The 24,755-nt window shown below is 37.4% G+C and overlaps 2 protein-coding genes across 3 annotated transcripts in view; one reads left to right on the top strand and one right to left on the bottom strand.

Moving 5' to 3' along the window:
- Positions 1-9,878, top strand: part of padi2 (peptidyl arginine deiminase, type II) — a 14,395-nt gene extending 4,517 nt beyond the window's left edge. For both annotated transcript variants that reach the window (XM_007546957.2, XM_007546958.2), the window contains exons 5-16: positions 680-797; positions 1,633-1,785; positions 1,950-2,137; positions 2,940-3,043; positions 3,277-3,388; positions 3,611-3,718; positions 4,523-4,674; positions 5,202-5,349; positions 5,745-5,838; positions 5,936-6,015; positions 6,503-6,640; positions 7,218-9,878. In XM_007546957.2, the coding sequence (XP_007547019.1) occupies positions 680-797; positions 1,633-1,785; positions 1,950-2,137; positions 2,940-3,043; positions 3,277-3,388; positions 3,611-3,718; positions 4,523-4,674; positions 5,202-5,349; positions 5,745-5,838; positions 5,936-6,015; positions 6,503-6,640; positions 7,218-7,451 (1,629 nt within the window). In that variant the 3' untranslated portion in view covers positions 7,452-9,878. The remainder of the gene's footprint in view (positions 1-679; positions 798-1,632; positions 1,786-1,949; positions 2,138-2,939; positions 3,044-3,276; positions 3,389-3,610; positions 3,719-4,522; positions 4,675-5,201; positions 5,350-5,744; positions 5,839-5,935; positions 6,016-6,502; positions 6,641-7,217) is intronic.
- A 1,026-nt stretch (positions 9,879-10,904) lies between these two features.
- Positions 10,905-24,755, bottom strand: part of rap1gapb (RAP1 GTPase activating protein b) — a 65,330-nt gene continuing 51,479 nt past the window's right edge. The window contains exons 17-24 of the mRNA XM_016668907.1: positions 17,361-17,492; positions 16,203-16,280; positions 15,014-15,123; positions 13,824-13,940; positions 13,592-13,721; positions 13,012-13,105; positions 12,513-12,619; positions 10,905-11,343 (exon numbers count right to left, since the gene is read on the bottom strand). Coding sequence (XP_016524393.1) covers positions 11,332-11,343; positions 12,513-12,619; positions 13,012-13,105; positions 13,592-13,721; positions 13,824-13,940; positions 15,014-15,123; positions 16,203-16,280; positions 17,361-17,492 — 780 coding nt within the window. The 3' untranslated portion in view covers positions 10,905-11,331. The remainder of the gene's footprint in view (positions 11,344-12,512; positions 12,620-13,011; positions 13,106-13,591; positions 13,722-13,823; positions 13,941-15,013; positions 15,124-16,202; positions 16,281-17,360; positions 17,493-24,755) is intronic.

Genomic DNA, 24,755 nt, shown 5'->3' with positions numbered 1-24,755 from the left:
CACAAACTGAACAAAGACAACAGAACTGAAAATAAAGCAGTTCTCAGTCATTTATTAATCTTTCTTTTAAATTTAAATATAAAATCCTTTTTCCAGCTCTTTATGTCATGTGTAAATGTCATGTGGCATTTGCAGCATGGCTTTGATAACTCATTTACATGTCTTTTATTTCCTCCTTTAATTTGTGTTAGCAGAAATTCATTTTTAATCTTGCCAAATTCTCATTGTTCTTATTATCAGAATGCAAAGCAAATGCAAGTTTTAAGCCTGTGTATGCATTAGCCAGAACTATGCATGGACTCACCTTCATACATACACTTTGAATTGCCTTGTTGCTGAAAATGTGCTATATAAATAAAGTTACCTTACCTTACAAACACAGAACAGTCACCAAACTCAGTGGGTCATGACTTTCTTTCTGTAGAATTAAGCTAAAGCTTCTCTTGAAAGTCTTTAGTGTACATCTTTAATGAGTCCCAGGTGGAACATTGTTTAACAGCACCAGGGCAAGCAGCACACAGTTAATGTTCTCCATAATTAATATTACTTATGAACACATGCTCATTCATAACTTGAATCCTTGTATTAAAAAGTGCAAATTCTGAAGTAGCTTTATAGAGATTTTAGCAGACTTTGAATGTCTGCATTTGACATTTTTGGTTTGTTGAAAATCTCTTAGGAATCATGGACATGGGGTCCCAATGGACATGGAGCTATCCTTCTGGTCAACTGTGATGCAGAAAAGATACATGACAAGTCACCAGACAATGAGGATCCCCGCATAGTCAAAGTGGCAGGTAAAACCGTATTGGTCCAGAGAAGCATTTACTATGAACATTTTTCACTTTGTTGTTTCCCCGCTGTATGAAAAGTGCTTTCCTGTATACAAATGTAAAAAATCTGTGTATTAGAAAGTATTGTCAGGTTTTAGAAGATGAATTGAAAGGGAAATTGTTACAAATTCTGTGCTTTGCATTGGGTCTACATGCAGTCATTACTAATGATTCAAACTCCATAGTAATTGTTAAGATTTTCAGGAGAACACTATGTTGTGCATTCTGGTCTGAACTTCTCCAAATTGGATCAGATGGACTGCAGCTTCTTTGTCTTTGTCCATGTTTATCCCTTTCTCAATTTCAACTTTAAATTAACAGCACATTGAATGTTTGAACTCCCATGATATTTATGCATAAACATGTTACTATTAATTAAATATTACAAAATGTTTCAATTTAATAATACATTATCGTAGGTTGTCTTGTGCCCCAGATGTTGTCCTTTTAACATTTTTTCTCAGTCAGAATTGATCAGTTCTTGTTTCTTAAATGCACCATTATTAGAAGTGACTCTGAAAGTTGAGAAGTTTCTATTTTTTGGAAAACAGCAGCTTTTTTGAGCTTGAAGGTTTGTGTCAAGGTATGTGAGAGAAATTTTGCAACGCAAGAATTGGAAAAAGATTGTCTAAAAGGAAATTACATGCCACTGAATCTGAGAAAACAAAAATATAAAATTAAAATTTATTGTCCTTACAGTTAAACTTCCTTACTATTAAGCCCATTACTGAAAGTTATGCTCATCACTGGAGGGTAAGACAAATTGTGTGTGTCAATGGGACTTCTTGTATACGTACAGATCTGAAGGACATGTCGCTCATGGTGCTGCGGACCAGAGGCCCTGCCGAACTCCCAGAAGGCTACAAACTCACCATGCACATCTCTCAGGGAGACGCAGAGAGTGTTCGCGTCTTCAGAGCCGCATCCCGTGAAGTGGCTAAGAACAGCCTGCGTGAGTAAAACTGAAGATTTAAAGGGCAACAGATGATGTAATGCAAATGCAATTCAGCTACTGTTTTATGGCTGTACACTGTTCCACATTTTACTTAAATCACTCATTATACAATTTATGTTTTTTTTTAATAAAACAACTAGTTATAATATGTTTATCTGCAGATAAATTATTTAGTTCCTTTGTAAAGGACTATCCATTGGTGCTAAGCAGTGAGGTGCTGTCCCAGGAAGTGCCTTACCTTGGAGGCTCAGCAGAGATGAACTTCTATGTGGAGGGTCTGAGGTTTCCTGACAAGGACTTTGATGGGCTCATCACCATCAACCTTAGCTTACTGCAGCCAGTGAAGCAGGTAAGATCAGTAAAATAGCACCTTAATTTTACACCTTTTGGTTTATAATAACTACGTTGATTTCCATGTTAAAACAACAAACTACAATATATTTTGTTGAATTATAATAGCCCCTGTAGACGCAGAGGGGCTATTATACTATTGTGAAGGGGAATGAAATGACAGTGGCAGCTGCCAATCACTCAAGCAGTTTAACACATGAAGGGACATACTTTTATACATTTTTTTATTTTTAAAATAGTTGTCAGGTTGCATGGGGAGCATCTATGAGAATTAAATTTCCAGCTGTGCTACAGACTCAATTGGAATTTGGTCTGTGCTTTGACTGGGTCATTCTAACACATTACTATGTTTAATTTTAAACTATTCATCTTTAACTCTGTTTATTGATGGCAATTGTCTTGTTTGGAAAGGTAATCTTTGTCATCGAGCTAAGATTACTTTTTGTCAGCAAGCAAAGACTCCTTTTTGTGGAGTCATCCATCTTCCTTTTTGGCTCTGACCAACTTAACTTCTAAGGAAAGAATGCATGCTGTGAGTCATCCATCTTCCTTTTCAGCCATGACAAACAACTTCTACAGAAAGATGAGTTCACAATGCTGATGCCACCATGTGTCACATGGGCCATACAAAGAGTTTTGCATGCTGAGCAGAAAGTACATTGTTGGTCCTAAAACATCTTTTTCTCCATGTTTCTTCATGTCTCTTCTTGGTTCAAGTCAAAATTTTCATTTGCAGTAAAAGCAGACCATGTTGGGAGTTAAAACATTACATATTCATCAGCTTGTTTTCTTTTATTAAGGGCATTCCCGAGACGCCCATTTTTACAGACAAAGTGGTGTTCAGAGTGTCACCATGGATCATGACACCCAACACCCTCCAGCCTGTGGAGGTGTTTGTCTGCAGGTAAGAGGGAACTAATGAATAATCAATATGTTTCTGAACTTGTTATGTTTTTCTCTTTGTCTTGCGCCTTCTCGTGCTGTGCAAAGTCAACTTTGTAATTTCTGACAACTGTTTTATCTTTTCCTTCAATGATCTATTTTTATATCAAATAATCAACTGTTTAATATTCCAAAAGCCACCATTTCATAATGGCAAAATATTTCACAAGAAAACACGTCTGCCTGTGGTTTCAGTACGTCTGACAACTACCAGTTCCTCAAAGGAATGAAGGCTCTTGTTTCACGTTGTGGGTACAAGCTGAAGGTCTGCCTTGAATACATGAACAGAGGAGATCGCTGGATGCAAGTAATGAAACTTCTTTCACATGTGCCAAACATTTGCTTTACTTGATTTTCATGGAAGATTTTCTTTACTTGTGCTGCTCTTATAACCATGTCAATGTATTTGAAGACTTTTTGTCAAAAGTACAGTTTTGATATCAAAAGGATTTAGACAATAGTCAAACAGCTTAAACTATGTGAACAACTGAGACACACAAAGATAAAATAACCTGTTTATTTTTTTCAGGATGAACTGGAATTTGGTTACATTGATTCACCCCATCACTCATTTCCTGTGGTTTTGGATTCCCCCAGAGACGGACATCTTGATGACTTTCCTTATGATGAACTATTGGTAGGAATCTCTGTTTTCTCTTAAGATTAAATTCCTTTTGAAAATATTTAACATCTTATCACGTCCTGAGCCAGCCATCAAGGTAACTTGAATATTTTAATGTTTTCTGTTGTGAACATCAAATTTTCAATAGAGTTTGACTTGTGTAAAACTTTACTCTGTAAATAACTTCCAAAAATATAATCAAAATGTTTAAAAATGGATTATTTCTGACATATCCTAAAACAGAGATGGAAGCTCTACATGTTTGTTGCCTTGTAGTAACAAGTTACAATAAAGTAAGTTTAAGATGTTCAGAAGGATGCTCTTTTATAAACTGCAAATGTTGCAAAGTCTGGAGTAAATCTGTGAAGATCAAATGTCACATTTGTCGAAGGAGGGTAAATCTTTAGACTGTGACACATAAAAAATGTTTCTCAAAAGAAAACAGTTTGCAAATTTTGCAATATAAAATAGAAACAATACAAGCAGAGAACATTAGTTAGATTAAATTAAATTAAATTTCACATTTCTCAGAATTGAGTGTAATCTGTAATAACTACATTATTTTTTTATTATGTTTTAAATTTTACTGTATGGTCGTTTTTTTTTTGTTTTTTTTTTGTTTTTTTACGCTTTTTTTAATTACGTTTTTACATTTGTGTGAATCTAAGTCTACATTTGCCTGTCACTTTGCTGCTGTTAGACCTTGACTTCCTCACTGAGGAACAATGAAGGGCATGTCTAACTCTAAATTCAACAGATTTTTTAGGAAAGCTGTCTTGCATTTGTAGTGCAGAACATTCAATGCAGTTTCATCCTCAGGGCCCTGACTTTGGCTATGTGACCAGGGTGGCTCGCAGAAAAGATGTGAGCAGCCTGGACTCGTTCGGAAATCTGGAGGTCAGCCCTCCCGTCACAGTGAATGGAAAAAAATACCCTCTGGGCAGAATCCTCATTGGGGTTGCCTTCCCAACGTAAGTAATATCGCTGCAGAACAATTTCAAACCTAAAGAGTTTATGAAGCAAATTATAAATGACCAAGGGCTTCGTGTATAAAAGTGTGCAGCTTTAGTGAAAGTTTGCAGTCGGGAGAAGTTCTGAAACTTATGGTGCACAAAAAAGAATCTGATACACAAAAGCTTTTGTGGACATAAAGGCAACAGCACACGTTGCCTTTATGAATTCAGATTTGCTGTATTGGATGCAGCTGAACTTGTGACATTTCTCCACACCTGAATGCATTTACAAATCAGAATAAAGATCTGAAAGTCTCCCAACGCATGTCCGAATAACCATGGCAACAGCTTTGGATTTAGTCTTGTTACCAAGTACAACCAATAATAATAACATCTTTTATTTAAAAGGCACACAGACCGATGCAACTGCAACTTTTTTGTGCGTACACATTTATACATGAGACCCCAGGTCTTGGGTTCTAAAAAGAGTTTGTGTCAAGACTTGCTCTTTTCTTTCCTTTTCTTTTTTTTTTATTTTTTATAAGGGCAACTAAGGGACGAAACATGACCAAAGTGGTTCAAGACTTTTTGTGGGCTCAGAAGGTTCAGGAGCCCGTTGCCTTGTTTTCTGACTGGCTCTGCGTTGGTCACATCGACGAATTCATGACCTTTGTTCCGGCTCCTGACAGAAAGGTAGATGTGGTAGTTAAGAAGCTCAAATCCAATAAGACAAGAAAAGTATAAATTGTGAATATACTGTACTCTGGCGTCAATAAAAAAAAACACACAAAAAAAACAACTGCTCTGACCTATTTTCCACCTGTCGATGTGTTGATGTTGATGGTTGTATAAATACCGCTGTGTAACATTTCTGTTCAAGCTTCATGGTGGAAGAAATACATGGTGGCAAAATGCTCCCACTGCATACAGATTCACAGCCTGTTGGGTTCAAGGATTCAGATTCTACTTTACTTTGTCACCATCACTGGTTGACGCTGCCAAGCTCTTACTTCCACTGAGTGATTGTGTGATCTCTTTGGATATGAGAGCTCCAGTGTTATCTTTGTCTTTTGTGTTCCTGCTGACAGGGCTTTCGTCTCCTGCTGGCCAGCCCAGACGCAGCCTACAAATTATTCAGAGGACTGCATAATGACGGGCATGGACAAGCCAAGATGTTTGATGGTATAGCTGGAGAGTTACTAGCAGATACATAAAAAAAAACAAACTAATGGGTAAAATGTAGAATTAACAGAATTCAAAATTTTAATTCTTCCACAAGGTGTGAAAAACGAAGAGGAAGTGACAGTGGATGATATCCTGGGGGATGAAAATCTCCGAGATGAAAATAACTACGTACAGGTGAGTGGGTTTGCAAACTGCAGGTAAAGTTTTTTGTGATGCAGACAGGTAAGTTTTTAAACCATTTCATAGTCTTTTTCTAATGGAACATTAATTTTTTAAAACCACAGTGGAAAGATTACGTGTTCATTTACATGCTTTAAGCTAAAGCCATATAGTTTGTAGAGAGATTACAGAAAATTAAATGCAGGTCTCTGCCCATCTGTAGAGGACTGTGGACTAGAGCCGCACAATATGGAGGGAAAGTCAAGATAATGGCTGTTAATATACTCCTACCAAAGACTTTGGATGCTGCAATTTAATTCAATTTTCTGACAAAGGAGTAGATTGAAGTATTAACACTTATGTAATGAGATTCTTTTTCATTGTCTATATAAATGTAGTTGAAATGAATCAAGTTTGTGGCTTCCGTTAAATTCTCCCTCTGCTTTTAATAAATTATATTGCCAACCCTCCCTTACTTTTCTTTGAAACCTGCTTTTGACAGAGCTGCATTGACTGGAACAGGGATGTTCTGAAAAGAGAGCTGGGCCTGGATGATGACGACATTATTGACCTCCCAATTCTGTTTAAGCTGGAGGAGGAGGAGGATGGCTCCAGAGCAGTGGCTTACTACCCTGATATGGTTTGTTTTAATAATTCCTTTTGATTTAAGATGAACAGAAAATTGAAATTGATTGTTATAAAAAGTATTTACCCTTCTACGGATTTCTTCCTCTTGGCGAATTATGTTTTTGTTGCAGTTGAAATGAAATCTGTCCAAACCGAGAATTGCCTCCTAACCCCTGACATGTTCAATCTGATTATCTTTAGATTATGATGTGTTGGTTTTTAAGATATTTTAGCCTGTGTCATGTTGTCATGTTCTATTTACTTTTTTTTTTCTACACCTCTGACTGTAAGGCTTGGGGTTTAGTGAATGGAACTAAGTTACATATTTTATAAAACAGTTCCAGTAAATTTATGATCTAACAAAGAGTAGCATTTAAAGTTTATTTCATAAAAGGTCAGGTTGGTTTGGATGTCTTTACTTTTTTAAAAAAGTTGTCTTTGTTATATATTCAGATTACCTTAATACCTACATGCGAAATGTCTACATGTGACACGCAGATACAGAGGACACCTGTTGAGGGGCTACATACTTTTTCACTGTATATAATTATGAGCTAATTCCATGGCTTCATGTTGATATCAATTTCCAGGTCAACATGATTGTTTTGGGGAAAGACCTCGGCATTCCAAAGCCGTTTGGCCCCAAGGTGAATGGACGCTGTGCCCTGGAGACCGAGATGTGCTCCCTGATGGAGGGCCTGGGCCTCAGGTGCACCTTCATTGACGACTTCGCCTCCTACCACAAACTGCTGGGCGAGGTGCACTGTGGCTCCAACGTCCGCAGAAAGCCTTTTGACTTCAAATGGTGGAACCTCGAGCTGTGAATTAAAAACTAAAAAAGGTCAAAGGTACAATCCTTAAAGATTCAGTTCAGCAAATATTCTATAATATCACAGGAAAGTCTTCTTTAAATGACAATTCTCCTTCTTTGCAACACCATTTTGATCAAATTTAAACAATCACATTTTCATGAAAGGCAATTCCTTGTTTCAGCACTTGAATCGGTCATACATTTATGTAAATCTGCATTTAAGAGATAATCACACTTTAAATCTGACATGGTGTAAAAAGAGTGAATAGTAATCAGCAAAGCTTACACAGCATGCACACCGCTTTTCCTGTGAATTCTTTTGAACCGAAAAAGAATTTTCTTTTACTGTCAGTCATAACAAAATTCAACAACTAATAAATGTGCACAGAAGAAATTACTTAATAAGTTCCAATACGTGCATGAAGGTGCCAAATTTTCAATTAGCATAAAATGGCTTTATCTTTAGGATTATTACCTAAAACACATGGGGTTCAAAAAGTGCCACAATTCAGTAAATTAAATTTGTTGGTAAACATTTACATAATGTGATAAATTAAATAAATACAATTCATTGAATGCACCAATGATATAAAAGGAACAAAATGTGCTTTTAATTTTCTCATCATAAAGCATTTATAATCATCTCAGTGGTTGTTTGGATTTCATTGTCTAATAATGCACATCATGAATTAATTTTATCTGTCAAATTTACATTTTCTAGACTGTTCTATCCAAGTTGTCAGTTTAAATTATTTCATGATGTACTGCAGCTTATATGACACACAAAATAAAGTTACACTAAATGATGGTAGATGATTTTATCATAGGCTTACAGTAACATTTACATAAGCCTATGATAGTTTTATTTAAATTGTCACATATAGTAGATATTTATTTGACAAATTTATTTGGATTTGAGCACTTTTGAACAATAGGAAGTGTACTTTTTGTTATCTGTTTAGAACAACTGTTGCTGCCAGGTTGCTAAATAACTTTCCTCTCTTACCAAATACTTTCATAATAGTACATCACTTTCATTCTTTGCATAGTAACAATCATATTTCAATTTATTGAGAATAAATTACTCTGGGGCTAGTGGTGCTCATTTTTATTAAACCTTCTCCTTGATTTCATTTACAAAAAAAAGATGAAAAGCAATATTTACAAACAAGTTGTTGTTTTTTTAACAAGGGTTTAAGCCAACAGTTGATGAGAACAGAAATACAATCATTTGAAATAAGCACAGCAAATAATTTCTTTCAATGTTTTTAGTGGCTGATATATACTGGTATGCAGTGCAAACACGTGCACTCCAATGATGGTACCATATAGTAATGTGCAGTAACGATGTCGAGCCACAAGAGGGCAGACGTTATCTACTGCAGTCTTTTCAATAGCCAAGTTTTTTTTCCTCTAAGAATCTGCTTAAAAAGACATTGCTGCATTATACTTACTAGTTTTTATCATTTATTTTCCTATGTCGCTTTACTTTTGTCACTATAAAGAGCCTTAATGAATACATCATACACTTCTACCTTTGCTTCTGCCTTAAAATTCTTTTTACTTTGTATGCAATATAAATGCTTCCATCTGTTAACTACATAATAAATATATTCTGAAAATTTACTGAAATAAAACGTCTCAACTGTCTCTCCCTTTTTAACTAAACTAATTTCTAGTTCGTTTTACATTCATCTGGCAACATGGTGCCTTTAAATATGACCTTTCCACAGAACAGCTCCTGTGACACAATTAAAAAGGCAACTTCAAGACAAATCACAGTGTGATCAATTCTCAGCAACAAACCAAGGCTTTTCAAAAAGGTCAGCATTTTTAAAACAACTGAAATGTAGTGCTTACAGTAGGTCACAGTTATTTATATATATTACACTTTACACATAAGGATGGGAACAGTGACATTTGGCTTCCTGTCAGCATTGTGCGCTGCATCTGGAAATGTTGGCTGGTTGAGGATAAAACACAAATCACAAGGACAATCCCTTTGTGTGGAGAATTGTGTCGGTGTGCAGAGAAGAAAAAGGGGCTTTGGCAAGCAGACTTTCACCATGCACAGTACTGTTGAATACACCTGCACACAGACATCAACAGGTGGTGTGTAACAAAGAGCATCTGGAGAGATTTTGCAACATGTCTTGGAAAATATTTACTATTTTTCTGACACTTTCACCGTAGGTCTAACTTCATCTATGGTTTATAAAACGAGGGCAAGGAGGTTTACAGAGCCACTAGCAACAGCATCGACCTCCTGCAGAGAACAAATATGCCAGGATTGTTGTACAGCACAACAAATAACAGCAGAAAACCTACAAAAGAATATACTGTCATTAAAACAGAACTTGGCCTGACATAAAGCCACAGTCACTTAGTACATCAAAGTTAAACTTATGTACATTGTCACAGTGGGATGTGAATTAGACATTAAAAAAACAAACATGCAGTGCCCTCCTTACATATTTGTCACATTTAAATATTTCGAATCAAACATATTTTAGCAAAAGGCAAAGATAACCTGAGTAAACGCATAAAGCAATATTTAAATTATGATTTTATTTAAGGGGAAAAATGCTATCCAAACCAATGTGACCCTCGGTGAAAATAAAACTGAGTCCCCCACATGCTAAATCACAACTTAACTGCAAATGTCATACTTTTGGTTGAGGTTTCAATGCCACAACTAGATACAATTACTGCCAGACTCTTGGATTATCTTTTATGGAACCTATCTGACAACATGAAGTAAAAGGTCTCAAAGAAAAAAAAAATACACTGAAATAAAACAAATTTAAGAACATAAAAGGCACCAAGTTATTAACATCTATCCATCTAGAAATGGCTGCGGAGCCATTTCTAAGGCTTTGGGATTCCAGCGAAACACAGTGAGAATCGTTCTCCACAGCTTAAGAAAATATGAAACATTGAGATCAACTTCCCAAAGAGTAGTATACTTAAGCTCTACAGCAAGACAACAAGAATTGCACTAGAAATTAGACTTCTGAATGGTAAAAAAAAAAAAAATCCTATTACAGATTTTGCAGTGGCCTAGTCAAAGTCTGAACTTAAATTCATTTCAGATGTGACACCAAACTGGTAGCTCAAGTTCAAAAACACCCCAATGTGGCTGCATTAAAGAAATTTAGAGTGGGACAAAATGCATCCACAGTAACGTAAAAGACTCATTAAGTTGTTGGAAATACTTGGTGGTTGTTACTGCCAAGGATTGCATAAACAGTTATCAGTTTTAGGGGTAAATTATTATTTTTACATAGGGCCTAATTGGTTTGGATAAGACAGATTTTATGCTTCAACAACTGAGATTATTTACTGCGATTTGCATCAAACCAGGCTATCTTTATGATCTGAAACACGAGTGACAAAAAAAAAAAAATAATAAAAACAGAGAAATTTGTAAGGAGGAAACTGCTTTACAGCACTCTATACAAGCTTGACAAACCCAATCTGTTGGATTGTTGTGAATTTTCGCTTCATATATTCAAAAAAAAAAAAAAAAAGGAAGTAAGGTCTTTGATAGAAGAGCCACAATGTCTGAGAGTTTGTTTACAGTAACAACCGATGCTTACTGGCCCAAAGAAAGGGCAGGTGAGCAGATTGACTGTGCTGAGCCAGCTGCCAAAGGACAGTCAGTTCGCTGCTGCTTTCACTTGAGCACAAGGTTTTCCACATGGAGGACGGAATGAGGTCGAGAGGTCGATACATGTCCAGGCAGCTGGATGTCTGTCCTGATAAACAGCAGATCCGTGTTGAACGATCAAGGGAGGATCTGTCCATCGCTTGCTCAGCCCCAATTGTATTTCTTCTCTGCGTCAGCTTCGGACGTCTCTTGCCCTCCTTCGGTTGTCTTTATCTCTTCTATATTAATAACGTCTCTAAGAAGAAAAGGGTGTAGGTGTAGTAAAAGGGGTATAACATAAAAGTAAATTAGACATCAGAATGAATAATTTTGTATTCAAAGAAACTTTCTTGATCGACAGTTTCTCAGGCTTTCTGAAGGTCTTTAAATATTCCACTTTGGCAGCCTTTTCAGTTCTCTACCTCTTTCAGAACAATTAATTTTTCTATGTTTGTTTGTTAAGCCACTTAAATCTAATCAATGAATAAATTAGGCTTATGAAGGGAGCTAAGCTGAAAGGATGGATCTACATCTACAAATTAGATAAATTAGAAAGAAACGGTATTAAATGAAACCCGACTGTCACAATCATACTGTTTGTTCCCATATTTTTAATAAATCCATCAAAAATATAAACAGAAATCTAGAACTTCCAAAGTAAAATATAGCGTTCTAGAACCTGGCAGGTGATTCCCAAAGTGTAATTAAAGGAAAACTTGGCAGACAAGAAGTAAATAGATTTTTTTTTTAACAAAGTCTGACTGAAATAAACTGTAAAGACGGTTATTGCTCAGTACAGTAAGACAAGCAATAAATATTTATGTAAGCAATGTGTCCAACCTTGAAATGGATGCCAGCATGGTGATCAGAAGACAGCAGCTAACAGTTCTGCAAATCAACACAAAATGTGACCTGTGAAGCTTCATGGATCTCACGTTAGAATGTAGATATTTTAAAAACTACTTAACCTGGTTGATTTAAAAGGAAACCAACAATATTCTGCAGAGACATCCATGCTAACTTCCACTTGCTAACTGTTATTGTTCCTTCTAACAACAATAACAGTAGCACCTCCTACTGGTGGGGGATATGTATCATCTGGATGAGATTTGATACATGGAAGCATAATCTATTTAAGCTGTAACACATTGGACCTAACAAAATAGTTGCCAAAGACAAATACTGGCTGTAATGCAGTAATATGAAGGTGAGAAGATGAGCTTAATGAACAGCATATGAGCTTAACGTTTGTATTTCATCTGTATGTCATCCTCCCAAAGACTTTCTGAAGCTTAAGCTGGGAATCTAGGGTATATCTAATGGAAATGATGACTTAAACAATACATGACTGCGCGCATTCATCTTGCCGATGTGTGAAGCCATTACAATGTCATTTAGTGACTGATGTTCAGTAATTTCTCTCACCGACGACAGCTTCTGCTCCTGCTGGGGGCGCTCCGTCTTGGGCTGGTTGTCTGTCCCTTTTGGCTCCGACATCTTCAACCCGTCCGCTTGCTGCTGTAGACGGGAAGCTGCTTGGAGGAAGGGGACAGATGTGTGGCTGTCATGAGTAATAAACTCAACCGTACAATGCTGCCAGCTGTTCAAGCTAGAAACAAAAAGAGATTTGAGAAAATGCAAAGGATTGATAGGACAGTTAGCCATTAAGACATGCGGAGTGGAATCCCAGCTAGCTTTGTGCTGCTACACCTTAGTCATTTAAGTAGCTCTCTAAGTTACATCTGATGAAGGGAACGTCTGTGCTCAAGTGCGCTTTGACGTGATTTGCCCAGGAAACAGAGAGCGTTCTTCTTTCTTTTCCCCAATATAGATTTTCTCATGATTCATGACACAGTCTGTCTGCTTCTTACACCTCCAGACTATCTCTGGCCTGGTAGTATGAGCCAACATCTCGCAAACTCACCTGAAAAACTTCCCTGGCTGCAGGAACTGTCCTCCACGGCAGACCCATAAACAAACGAGTCTTTTTTTACTGGAGTAACACAAGACCCACTGTCCTGTGAAAAGATGTACAATTAGATTTTTATACTTCCTTTTTTTTTTTTATAAAAAAAAAATACATTTAAGAGGTAGCTTCAACCATTCATATTCTACAGTTTGGTTGAAGCTACCTCTCTTAAATGGGAGTTAATACGCCACGTGTACATTTGCTTTAAATCCTTTCTTAAATGCACATGGTTGAAAATAGATGACCTGCATAAACACATTAATATGTACGACTGTGCAGTCCATTTTCAGGCCCGTCATTATTGGGATGTGATGAAATCCATTGAGCCTTTTCATGCTCTTTGTTTTTACTGTGCAGGCAACAGCTGCCGACTTAAAACTCTGCTATTTCCCCCCCACAGTAAATATTAAACAAAAGTTAATGGAGGCAGTATAATCAGGGGAGAGATTCAAGCGTCTTTGTTTTCCCAGAGTGACTTTAATAATGTATGCACTTTCATAATGTGTTTATCAGTGTGCCTGCGTCTTGTACCCACCAGTCCAGTTTCATATTCCTCCTCGGCCTCGTGCTCCTCCACAACGCTGGCGAAGCTGCTGGCGTTGGAGGAGGAGCGAGACAAGTCCTGAGCCTCGGGGATGGAAGGCGCTCTGCAACACATCGCCAGACTACACACCTGGGTTACTTTGATCTTATTAACACCTGTCTCTTTTCACATATTTCACAAGCCTTCCCGTGTGTGTAACTTTAGCACGAAAGGAGATGGTCACCTGTTCTTTGTGGCTGCAAACTCCGGAGAACTGTGGGCGGAGGAGTTGCCTGATTTGTTTTCTTGTGACAAGTGGCTGCAGTCTGGAGTTTTCTGCGTGTTGGGAGAGACCTCTCGGCTGACGCAAAGAGGGGGAAATCAGGCGATGAAAACAAGCAAATTGGCTTAAGTTCTCCACTGATATGAAGAATGGAGTATTGTAAAAATATGGGTTTTATGACCAATAAAGTGCGCCTCTTAGTACAACTGAAAAATTGCTCATAAAAATCCACAAATGAACTGCTACATTGAACTTTATTTGATCACAACATGTAGCCTTGTTCAAATTTGCTAGTAGAATAGCAACAAATGCCTTGCAAAGGAAATTTGCCTCCTGAACCTTTTCGCATTTTGTTGAGCTGCAACTACAAACATCAATGTATTTATTGGGATTTTAGGGGGTATACTAACACAAAGTGAAGTGGAAGGAAAATTGTTTTCGAAATGCCTAAAAGCCAAGATTTGAAAAAGTGTGGTGTGAATTTGTATTCAGGTCTGGTTACTTTCCCACCTCGAAATAAAATTCAGTGCCAACAACGGCCATCAGAGGTCACCTAATAAGTACACTGTCCAGGTGAGTGTAATTTAGTCTCAGTCCAAATGCAACAGTTTTCTGAAGGCCTCAGAAGTTTGTTAGAGAACATTAATGAGAAAAAAAGCATCAGGAAGATCAATGATCTCAGAAGACAGAGACACAGTTGTGGGGAAGTTGAGAGTGAGGTAAAGTTCTAAAACAATATTCCAACAGTTTTACTAAAAATGAAGGTGTTAAAATAATCTTCCATGGAAAATTAAATTTTTTTATAGAGGATTATGTCAAAAAAAAGAAAGTATTTTACAACCAAAAGACAAAAGTATTGACTCAGGGAAACTGAATACAAATGCACACCACACTTTTCAGATCTTTATTTGTAAGAATTGTGAAAACCATGTGTTACCATCTTTCACTTCAAACTTCTGCACTAAGACTGTGACTGTAAAGTAAGAAAATGTGAAAAATGTGTGGGCCTATCAGTCCTTTTGTAAGGTATGAAAAGCCATTGAGTGTCCAGCAAGACTTTGAGTCTGAGAAATGAATTAATTAGTTGTCCTTCCTTCCATCTGTTGCAACAACGTTATGTCCTCACTACCCACTCCCTGCTGTACTCTCACCTCCTCTCTTGGACCTCCTGGATGTTCTCGATGCCAATGGCACTGCTGCGGCGCGAGCTAAAAGGTCCAGACTTTTTTCTGGTTGGGCTTTTCCCAGGAATGATCAATGACTAACAGGGTGCAAGAGAAACAAAATAGTAAGAGACACATTTTGGGGGAAGTCATTGGTGCAAAGCATTCATCATACTGTGTGTGCTGTAGCACATATTGCAATGCTGCACTGTAGTGCAATTGAAGCAAATAAAATTAATCTACATGTATAAATATTCTGCTGACAATTTATGATCTGATGGTGATAAATGTTCCTAGAGTATTGTTTTAAAAAAAACACACACCAGGATTCAGACAACTGTGTATTTCATGTACTACATGCACATAAACGTACACACTCCTGTTAAAATTAGTAATGTCTCTGTAGACTATGACTTTTGATTAAGTGTGCAAATGTCAAGAAATCCTTCTGGAACAACTAACGTAACTTCAGCTTCATCAGATTCACAAAAATAACTAAGCGCTGTTAGCTCAAAAGACTAAATGCTTACATCAAATCAAAAGGTGATTTAAATAAGTATGAATCTAAAGATGTGCACACCTTTGCAACCAGATTACTGCATCTTTGTAATATTTTGTTTTCTTTTTTGTCCAGGTTTTTGTGTTGAAGCTGAATTGTAGAAGCTGTAAGAGTTTTAGAAGTAGTACTTCTTTCTAATTTGTTGAAACACAAGTACATAAGAACACTCTCTTATGTATAGTGATATGATATCAATTTTGTAAGTATTACAGTATAATATCCAAGCAAAACACCCCAAAAGCAGGAACAAAATTGTATATTTGTTTTATCTGAGTTCAGACAAAAAGTTACGAATAAGGAAATTTAAGGACATTCAGGCTTCAAGCTCTGAGATAAAGCATCAAACAGCAAAAACAAAACTACCCTCTCTCATGTCAGTCAAATAATAAAACACAGCAGTTTTTACTACATGAATGAATGACTTAAATGACATTGAAACATGTGGTTGCAAATTACATGTAATATTAACAGCACCGCCTGCAGCAACATAAACTACAACACATTCTAATCTAATGTCTTTTAGATTAGAACACAAGAATGTTACTAATTGTTCCATGAAGAGAACACATTAGAAATGCAAACAAATATGATAAACAGTAAGAGAGAAAATGCATGAACCTCTTCTATTGTTCCTATCCCTATGGCACTGCCTCGGCGTCCATATTTACTGGGACTTTTCCCCGCGACAAGCAATGACTGAGCCACACAAGATGGGGCAAAGGGAAGCAGAGAGGGAGAGAAAGGGGGAGATAAAAGATGGAAGAAGCAAGAGAGAGAAAGAAAAAGAAAGAAGACATCATAAGATCTCATGCGCAGAGCACAAAGACTTTTAACAGCAGGGAGCAAAACAGCTTTAAAGGGAGCTTGCAGCATAACTTAAAAAGCAAACACGAGGAAAAGGAACTAGTGAAAAGCTTCACAGGGTTAAGGAAGTTTGAGGTCAAACATAGGAGGATCAGCACAGCAGGCATGCTGGCAGGCACTGCCCCAAAGGACACAAGTTTGTTTACTGATGCATTAAGAGGAGGAGAAGGGGACAACTGGGGCTGACGTTCCAAACAGGTACTATAACATCAAAAAGCTTTTCATAAATGGGGCAAAAGAAATTCCCCAAAAGTTGAAACATACAACATTAAAAGGAGACACAAACAGGGCAAGGTGCTCTTGAGGTTTATGATAAGTGCCATGCATATTCTCTAGCCACACATCCACAAAGTTGCATCAAGTGTTTGCAATGAGGAGACACTCATTATGAAAGCATAGCAACGAGGGAGGGAGTCTGGGTAGTCATACAGCTGCTAGTCTAAGTTCACTTCAAACCCTGGAAGAGGGACTCAAAAACAATCACTTCCTTTATTCCAAAATAGGCACCGTTTTTCCCTAGCTAAAAGCCTGCCAATTTATGCTGCAACAACACTTCTTCGAAAAGAGGACAATGAATAAAATGCATAAAATCTTGTTTTATGGTTTTTTTCCCCTCTCCCCTAAACAGAAAAACAGGATTAACACAAACACCATGAGTCATAAATGGAAAGAGTCAATTAGTGAAAGATGAGTACAAACCAAGAGTGATTATAAAATGTCAGAAATAAAAGTAAGTGCTTTGGTGTTAAGAACATACAGATGAGGTGCCAGTAGAAGTACTTTGTCATGCTGCTTTTGAGTTGGGACCCTTCTGAACACGTGTTTACCCACTGTGCTGCGAAAACACCATGTCCTGAATGTGAGGTGTGTGTGTTCAGATGAGCGGCATGTCAACCAAAATGAGCTACTTACAATCCCTGGAGTTTTGGGGCTCTCTGCGGGATTATGGGTAAAGCTGCCACTGTGACTAGTGGAGACTGTGTGTGACTTCTTGTTACTGAGACCCATGGCGTCCATTGACTGGCTTCTGCTGCGGATGACCCGCTGCAGAGAGAACGAGGAGATATCCATAGTCAGTGGATCCACCTTCATATCGCGTGGAAACCCAGAACACTGACTAATATTCCCAAGTCTATAAAGGGAATTTATACCGTATTGGTATCCCTTCTACATATGTGTAAAAGCCTTAACAGATTATTTTATTTTTTTTTTTCTTTCAATGTAGGATAAACTCATTCTGGAAAAATTAAGCATCTTCGAATGCAAGATGGTCAGATTGTCTTAGAGTTTTAAATGTATAACTTCCTGTTTCTCTGGGGTGTACATATGGCATGACAGAGAGATCAGTTTCTCTTAGTCATCAAAATGGGGAGGACAAGAGAACATGCCATTCAACTAGAGCAGAAGAATCAGCTGATGTTCGTAAGTCATAAGTCCAGCTGTAACTGGACTTATGACTTATGAAGTCATAAATCAGTTCAGGCAAAGCAAACTTGCCTGAACTTGCCCAAATCTTGAATCATTGTGATATTATAAAACAAAGCAAAGCAAAGCAATAAATAAATAAATAAATAAGCTGGAGCTGCAACCACCAGTGGTTTCCTGGAACCAGAGTTGCAAACCAATTGTTTGGGGCTTGCTAAACACTACTGGGATTTAAAGTGGAATGATCTGGGGGCAGACGTATCATGATGTGGGGGAATTTCTCCTCTTTCTCAAAGGTAAGGAGAACATTTCAATAAAAACCTGGTGACTTCTTGCAGAAAACTGAAACTGGACCATCACTGGGTTGGTGCAGGATTATTGATCAAAAACAGACCTAATTCCATTAGAAAACCTCACATAAATGGTTTAAATTTTTCCACTGCAATCTTTTTATATTAGTTTTTGGCTAATTAATTAATTATATTTTATTCATGTCACTTTGTTCTATTATTAATAAAACAGAGTTTATTAGATCTGTTGCTAGATGTGATTAAATATAAATGTTTTGAGGTGATTAATGAAATGTAGTTTTAATAGCAAGTGTTTTATAGGATGTGTGAGTAATATGTGTGTGAATACAAAGGTGTGTTGTGTATGCAGGACTGTTTCTTAACTTTTATTGGTAGTGTAGATCAATGGACAACAGGAAGAAAGTAAACTAAGGGTATGCTGCTTAAGAAAATGTTGCTTAAGATGAAGATACATCTTCATTAAAATGATCTATTATCAGCTGAACGTAGATGAGTCTGAAACATGAAGACGACTAAGACAAGGACTGCAAAAATTAAGAGACAGCAGGACAATGCAATCTACCCAGCTGTACTACAACAGAGACGAAGAAGAGTGGAAAATCTTTACAGATGTAACTTGCAAAGGTGGCAAAGACAAAGAGACAGCAAGTTAGTATTTGGCAACTTGGCAATAGAAGGGCAAGAGCACATTTAAGGTAGTCTATAAAAAAGGTTGGAGAAAAACTGGTTGACAGACATACTGAGATCAGCTGAGACTGAAGTTGAAGAAAAAAGTTTAGCTGTAGAAAAACATTAATGGAACGCTGCCCATGGGGAGATGTGCAAATTGCATCATAAGCTGCGTAATGAAGGGTCATTAAATTGCTCATCAGCTATCACAATTCCTGCTGCCATGCCTCAGTAGCTGGGTGTCGCTTCACCACGGTCAGTGATGGAGAACTCTCAGTCAGAGCAAAGTGCCTTTCATACACAAGAGGACACTCCGCAGCCTCCAAAGCCACAGCGCCATGTGAAAACCCACTGAGTTCAGCAGTCACAGCCAAGTGAGGACAGCAAATGCCAAAGGACTGGTCCTTTGAGATACTGCACATTTTCTATGCTTTGTTTCCTCATGTGTGAATACCCAGAATCCCAGCCAAGAGAAAGGAGAGGACGAAAAGAAAAAGAAAAACATCCGAAAAGTTTTTCCACTCATCACCACTCTTGCCCATGCATGTGCAGTTGCAGATAACCAGTGCACTTAATCAATAAAAAATAAAAAATAACGCGGTACCTTAAAGGACTCAAAGAAGCCGCCCCCTCCGCCTCCACCTCCGTTCTCCAGCTTATCTTCGTCCCCCCCCAGACCCATCATGGACTGGCTGTTAATGTGCAGCTCCTCGTACAATGTTTCCAGCAGGGCCGAACGTGTTCGCTCCTGTCAACAAACAAATCCACTACATTTTCAGTGACAGTACATCTAAAAATTCACTTTTGAGGACGATGAAGTCAGTAGGTTGCAGATAGATGCAAGCAGTTGGATGCTAGATTGTAGCAACATGAATAAACACATTATAATAAATGGGGGGAAAAAATGACAATGTTTTCTTAAATATGCTTCTCACCTCCAGCTTTGCAAACTTCTCGGCCTTGTAGCAGGCATACTCCGCATTGATAAGCTTCGTGAAGAGGAACTCATGGAATTCAGGGCCCTGAGGATGAAAAATACACAAGATTTGGAGAAGAATAAAGGAAGGTATATGGCGTCTCCCTGGGAAACAGATGTGTTTGTTTGGTTGCTGACCTTTCTGAAGATGGCGGGGTCAGGTAGAGCAGGTCCAAAGAAAGGTACATCATCTCTAGCTGTGACTGACACCTGAGCAAAAAAAAAACAAAACAAAAAACAAACAAACAAAAAAAAACATAAAAGTGAGAAAGATTGTTTTTTTGTTTTTGCATTTTAGACACACTGGTGAAAAGTGTTTCTGAATGGTGATGTCATTTATTAATCAGGATGTTTTTTAAGAGGTGAAAAAAAAATCCAAACAAACCTGGATCTATGTGAAAAAGCAATTGCAGCCCATGATCTTGTTAAATCATGAAAGAACTGTGATTAATCAAATTATCTTTGATTTATAGGCCACACCAAGGCCTGATTACTGCCCAACCACTAAAATTAAGAAAAACCCTAAAATGAGCCTGATCTGTCTGACAACATGAAGTAGGCTAGAAAAAAAAAAAAAAGGAAAGAAAACACATCTAAAGAAATTCAAGAACAAAACAGAATGTTATTAACATGTCTGAGTTTGGAAAGTGTTACAAAATAATTTCTAATGTTTTAATACTCCAGTGAACCACAGTGAGAGACATTATCCACAAATGGAGAAAATATGCACACATGCTGAAACCGCTTCTCAATTTTACTAAGAATCATTCAGAAAATCACATTTATTGACCAAAGAGACAAAAGGGTAAAGGTGTCATTTGGAAACTGATATGTATACAGCAATTACTGTGAGTATCATTATGTGATCTGAGAAGTCTTTGCTGATCTAGTATTTGTAGGTGCAACAAAAAAGAAAAAAAAAGAAACATAAGGGCAGTGTGTTATCAGGTTGCACAGCATATTGAAAGTCAAGCAAATGCATGTTGCGTCTCTTTTCATAACAGCACAAACAGATGGTTTAATAGGTTATTGAGAGGGTTTTATTTAAGTTCTATTTCATAAAGAAAAAAAAATAACCATTTCTCCCTTGACTCTAAATAATTACGTCAAAACATTATGGTAATTTAAGAGATAACACTAGTAATTAGGATTCAGCCCTCTAAGCAAACTTCAAATGGATCTGAAACGTGTTTATCAGATAAACATGAAAATTTTATAATAGAAAACTGTCATTCTGTGAAACAAACCTTGTATGTAACATTGTCTGAGCATGCGTTCTCCACCTGCACAACAACATACGCATGCAAGAAGTTGGACTGGATCATGTCCGGTACAAAGGGAGTGTTTTCCTCCTGGAACACGATGGCCACAATGTCGTTGCCTATGTGCCTCTTCCTCTGCAGCTGAAGGGGGGAGCCACAAATACAGAAAGTTACCAACTTAAAAATATATGATAGCCAAGCCTAGCACTAAAAACACAGCTGTGTTGGAGAATCCTTCCCAAAACCTGCACTCAAAGATTGTCTGAAGAGGAATTTGTTTGGGTCCCAAAAGAATAGAGTAATCCTTGCTACATAAAATCCTCTCTAAGAGGTCAGTTCAGTTTTACAGCCAAACGTATGGTAACTCTCCCATCTCATGTTTGGGTGACATATATTACTAAAAGAATGAAGTATGAACGGTACGGGAAAATATATACATGATGTAGTTACTACAGCTACATTTCCCATTTTTGATCCTTAAATATGTTTGCTAGGCTAATGTGTCACAGAAATGTGTCATTTGGAATAACAGAGAAGGTATTGTCAAACAAAGAGTGGGTGGTGGCCACACAAATGACTGTAGTAAAGCGTTTCCCTTGTTGCCAAAAAGCTTTGAGTTGCCAAAAGGACACTTGTGCACTTGGAGGACACAGCACCCGTCCTGAAGTCTAAATCTTTCATGCAGGCAATCTACTTTAAAAAAAAAAATAAAAATCTGCCACTGCTAAACAATAGGGACAGATTCTTTTTGTGCTGAAATATGAATGCATGCCGTCACCTTACTGGCTTTTGCAAGGTATTCTAATTTAGTTACATACATAAATATCTAAGGAGACGACTTCATCTCCTCCTATCTAAAATTTATGTAGATTTCACTTTGCAGTGTCACATTAGTACTTGTTCCAGACATTTTTTTTTCATCAGATAGCAGAATACAGGTTATGAGTGCAGATCAGAATGTATATATGTACCATAATGGAATTCTTATCAAGAATATTGCTATCCAAATCAATCAGATGCATGTATGTCAGAAAGAAGTGACAGCAGATTCTGCTAACAGATACAGAAAGAGGGGAATTCAAAAATATTCTAAGAACATTCTTTGACCCTTCATGCTCCGACACTCCACAGGAGACTGTAGCCTTCCATCATTTATAGGGTTATTTAACAATAAAATACAACTGTTAAATGAAGCTGCATCACATTCCCTCACCTGCCACTTTATTAGACACACCTCTCCAATTCCTTACGCTGACAATGAGAGAACCTGTCAGACTGCAGCAACTCGTTGCACCTAGATGTGTTGATGATGACTTGCAGAAGATCAAACGGTGCATGAGCATGAGTTAGAGACACATATTTAGAGGGTTTTGAACATTGCATGCTGGTCGGTGCAAGACCCGCTGTTCTGGGTGTTTCAGAAACTGCAGATCTGCTGGGAATTTCATGCACAGTTCTCTCTCTTACGGCTCATGCATTCATACTGCCAGCAGATTAAGATGCTAGTGGTGAAATGGTGGGGAGAATATTTTCTTGGCCTGCTTTGGACCCATTAGTACCAGTTGAAAAGAGCATTGTTGAAAATCTGTAGCCTGCCTTGCCCAAACATCTCGACTCAGTTGGCCTCTTTTGTTCTCATATGTTACTTTGGGGATGGTTAAAACGGGACATTCGCAACACGGATGAGCTTCTGACAAACCTTTTACAACTGCATCAGGCTGTCAAGGCAACTTGTTACAACAAAATCTCTGAAGAATGTTTCTGACTCCTTGCTGAATCAATACCACAAGGAATTAATAGTTTTAAAATGGAGTCCAACACGGTACTAGCGAGGTGTACCGAATAAAGTGGCTTGTAAATTTAGATTAAAAACAGTGTCTGCAATGTCAATGTGCCCTTGAAAAATGTCTCACAAGAAGAACAGTTGTATATCCAGCCCAACAGAGCCAATATTTACTCTGTAATTAAGAGATGATGATGGCATTTGCTTTTCCAGAAACAGTTCACTTGCTTTATAGCCTCTTCGAGTTACAGCCAGCCTGTTTGTCATGCTGTGAACAATCAACCATCTGGCTCTAAACCTGGGAGGTTTCCACAATGAGCCGGAGCCATAGCAGGCATGCATAAGCCAGAAATGGATTCTCACTAAGAGCGTCACAGAACTAAATAAAATGTTCAGACTAAATATTTGGTAAAAATCATAATGAATTCAAAGTGAAAGAGGCTGAATTCTTCTCAGGCATTTTCAAAAATGGCACAAAGCTGTGTTCTATATAAATCTTTAAAAGATTTCAAATAATTTTTATTGATCAGCGTTCAGAAAATATTAAGATTATTAAGTAATGTTAAGGATATTATTTTCAAAGGTATGGTGAAAACTGCATAAAAACTTTAATAAGAACCTAGCTCTCTGGCAGTAGGAGTCAGACTTTTTAATTATTTATTGATAGATACTGGTGATAAATTTCTAAGACAATATTAAAGGTTGAATATTAGAGAACACATTATATGTAAATTCAGGCAGCCAGGTTGCTGCTGCTTCATCCCTTTATAGTTGACATTTTTAGTAGTTCCTCTCACACACACTTTCCGAACTCAGACAGCTTAAAATTTTTCAGCTTATTCTCTCCATGCAGATTTACTGCCAGGCCAGATCATCACTTTGGATAAATTCAGCCTACTTGCCTTCCAGAATAAAGGCTTTGGTTTTAAGTGTGCTCCCTGCCTCCTTTTTCCTGTTCCCTGATGAATCATCCCATGTGGGCGGTGTTTATGTCCTCTGTTTGTCTCCATGTCTTGGCTTTATGAACCAACTGTACAGGGTTACTTTGGTAACAAAGTTCAAACAACTCATGGCACTAAAGAGCTTCTGAGAACAAATGCAGCACATTACAAAAACAATAGCAGAGAGGTGAGAGTCTGCAGGCAGAAACCAACAGAGTAAGAATTTCAATGCATAAAGGAAGGAAGAACTGCAGTGTTATTTCTCAACAACAGAAACAGGAAAAACTAAAAACATTTCCATTGCATTTTAACTTTATCACCTATAAGATTTTTGTAATTTTCTTCATATTTTCAGGCAAAACTCGGGAAGATTAGGGTCTCTGCTATTTTTTTTTTATGTATGAGTATAATATTTAGTTGGAATACAGAATGAGATACATTGTGTTAATTAGGGAAACTTAACAGATGGCAAGACTTAGCTGCACCTGTTAGCTGCAACCTTCTCAGTCATTAAAATAAATGATGGTTAACAGAGCAAACTGTTTATTTTCTAAAGCTGAATAAGAGCTGCTGACATTTCATGGCCTACAACTTATGTCTGAGACATTGTAGCTATGAGCACAGCTTTTCTGTAAAAAAAAAAAAAAAATGAAGCTCATTTTAAGTGTAGTTTCTCAACTATAGGACAACATGTTAAGATCGTTCTTTTTTTTTTTCTGGCAATTTTGATTCTAACTTATTTAATCAAGATAAAATGTACCCTTCCAAAAACAAATCAAATCCATGTTCATGTCCCTCCTGTGACATCACAGAGGAACCATCTGTTTTTGTTTTTTGTTTTTTGAAGAGGAAAGGGATAAACTAGAAAGTATATACTGAAATATCTTCAATGATCATTTCAAGTGAAGTTGCTAGAAAAATATTTTTTTCCTGTAGAACT

The sequence above is a fragment of the Poecilia formosa genome, unplaced genomic scaffold, assembly GCF_000485575.1.
Source record: "Poecilia formosa unplaced genomic scaffold, Poecilia_formosa-5.1.2 Scaffold18, whole genome shotgun sequence".
NCBI classification, from domain to species: domain Eukaryota; kingdom Metazoa; phylum Chordata; class Actinopteri; order Cyprinodontiformes; family Poeciliidae; genus Poecilia; species Poecilia formosa.
Note: the sequence above shows the minus strand (reverse complement) of the source record. Positions and strands in the feature narration are given on the sequence as shown.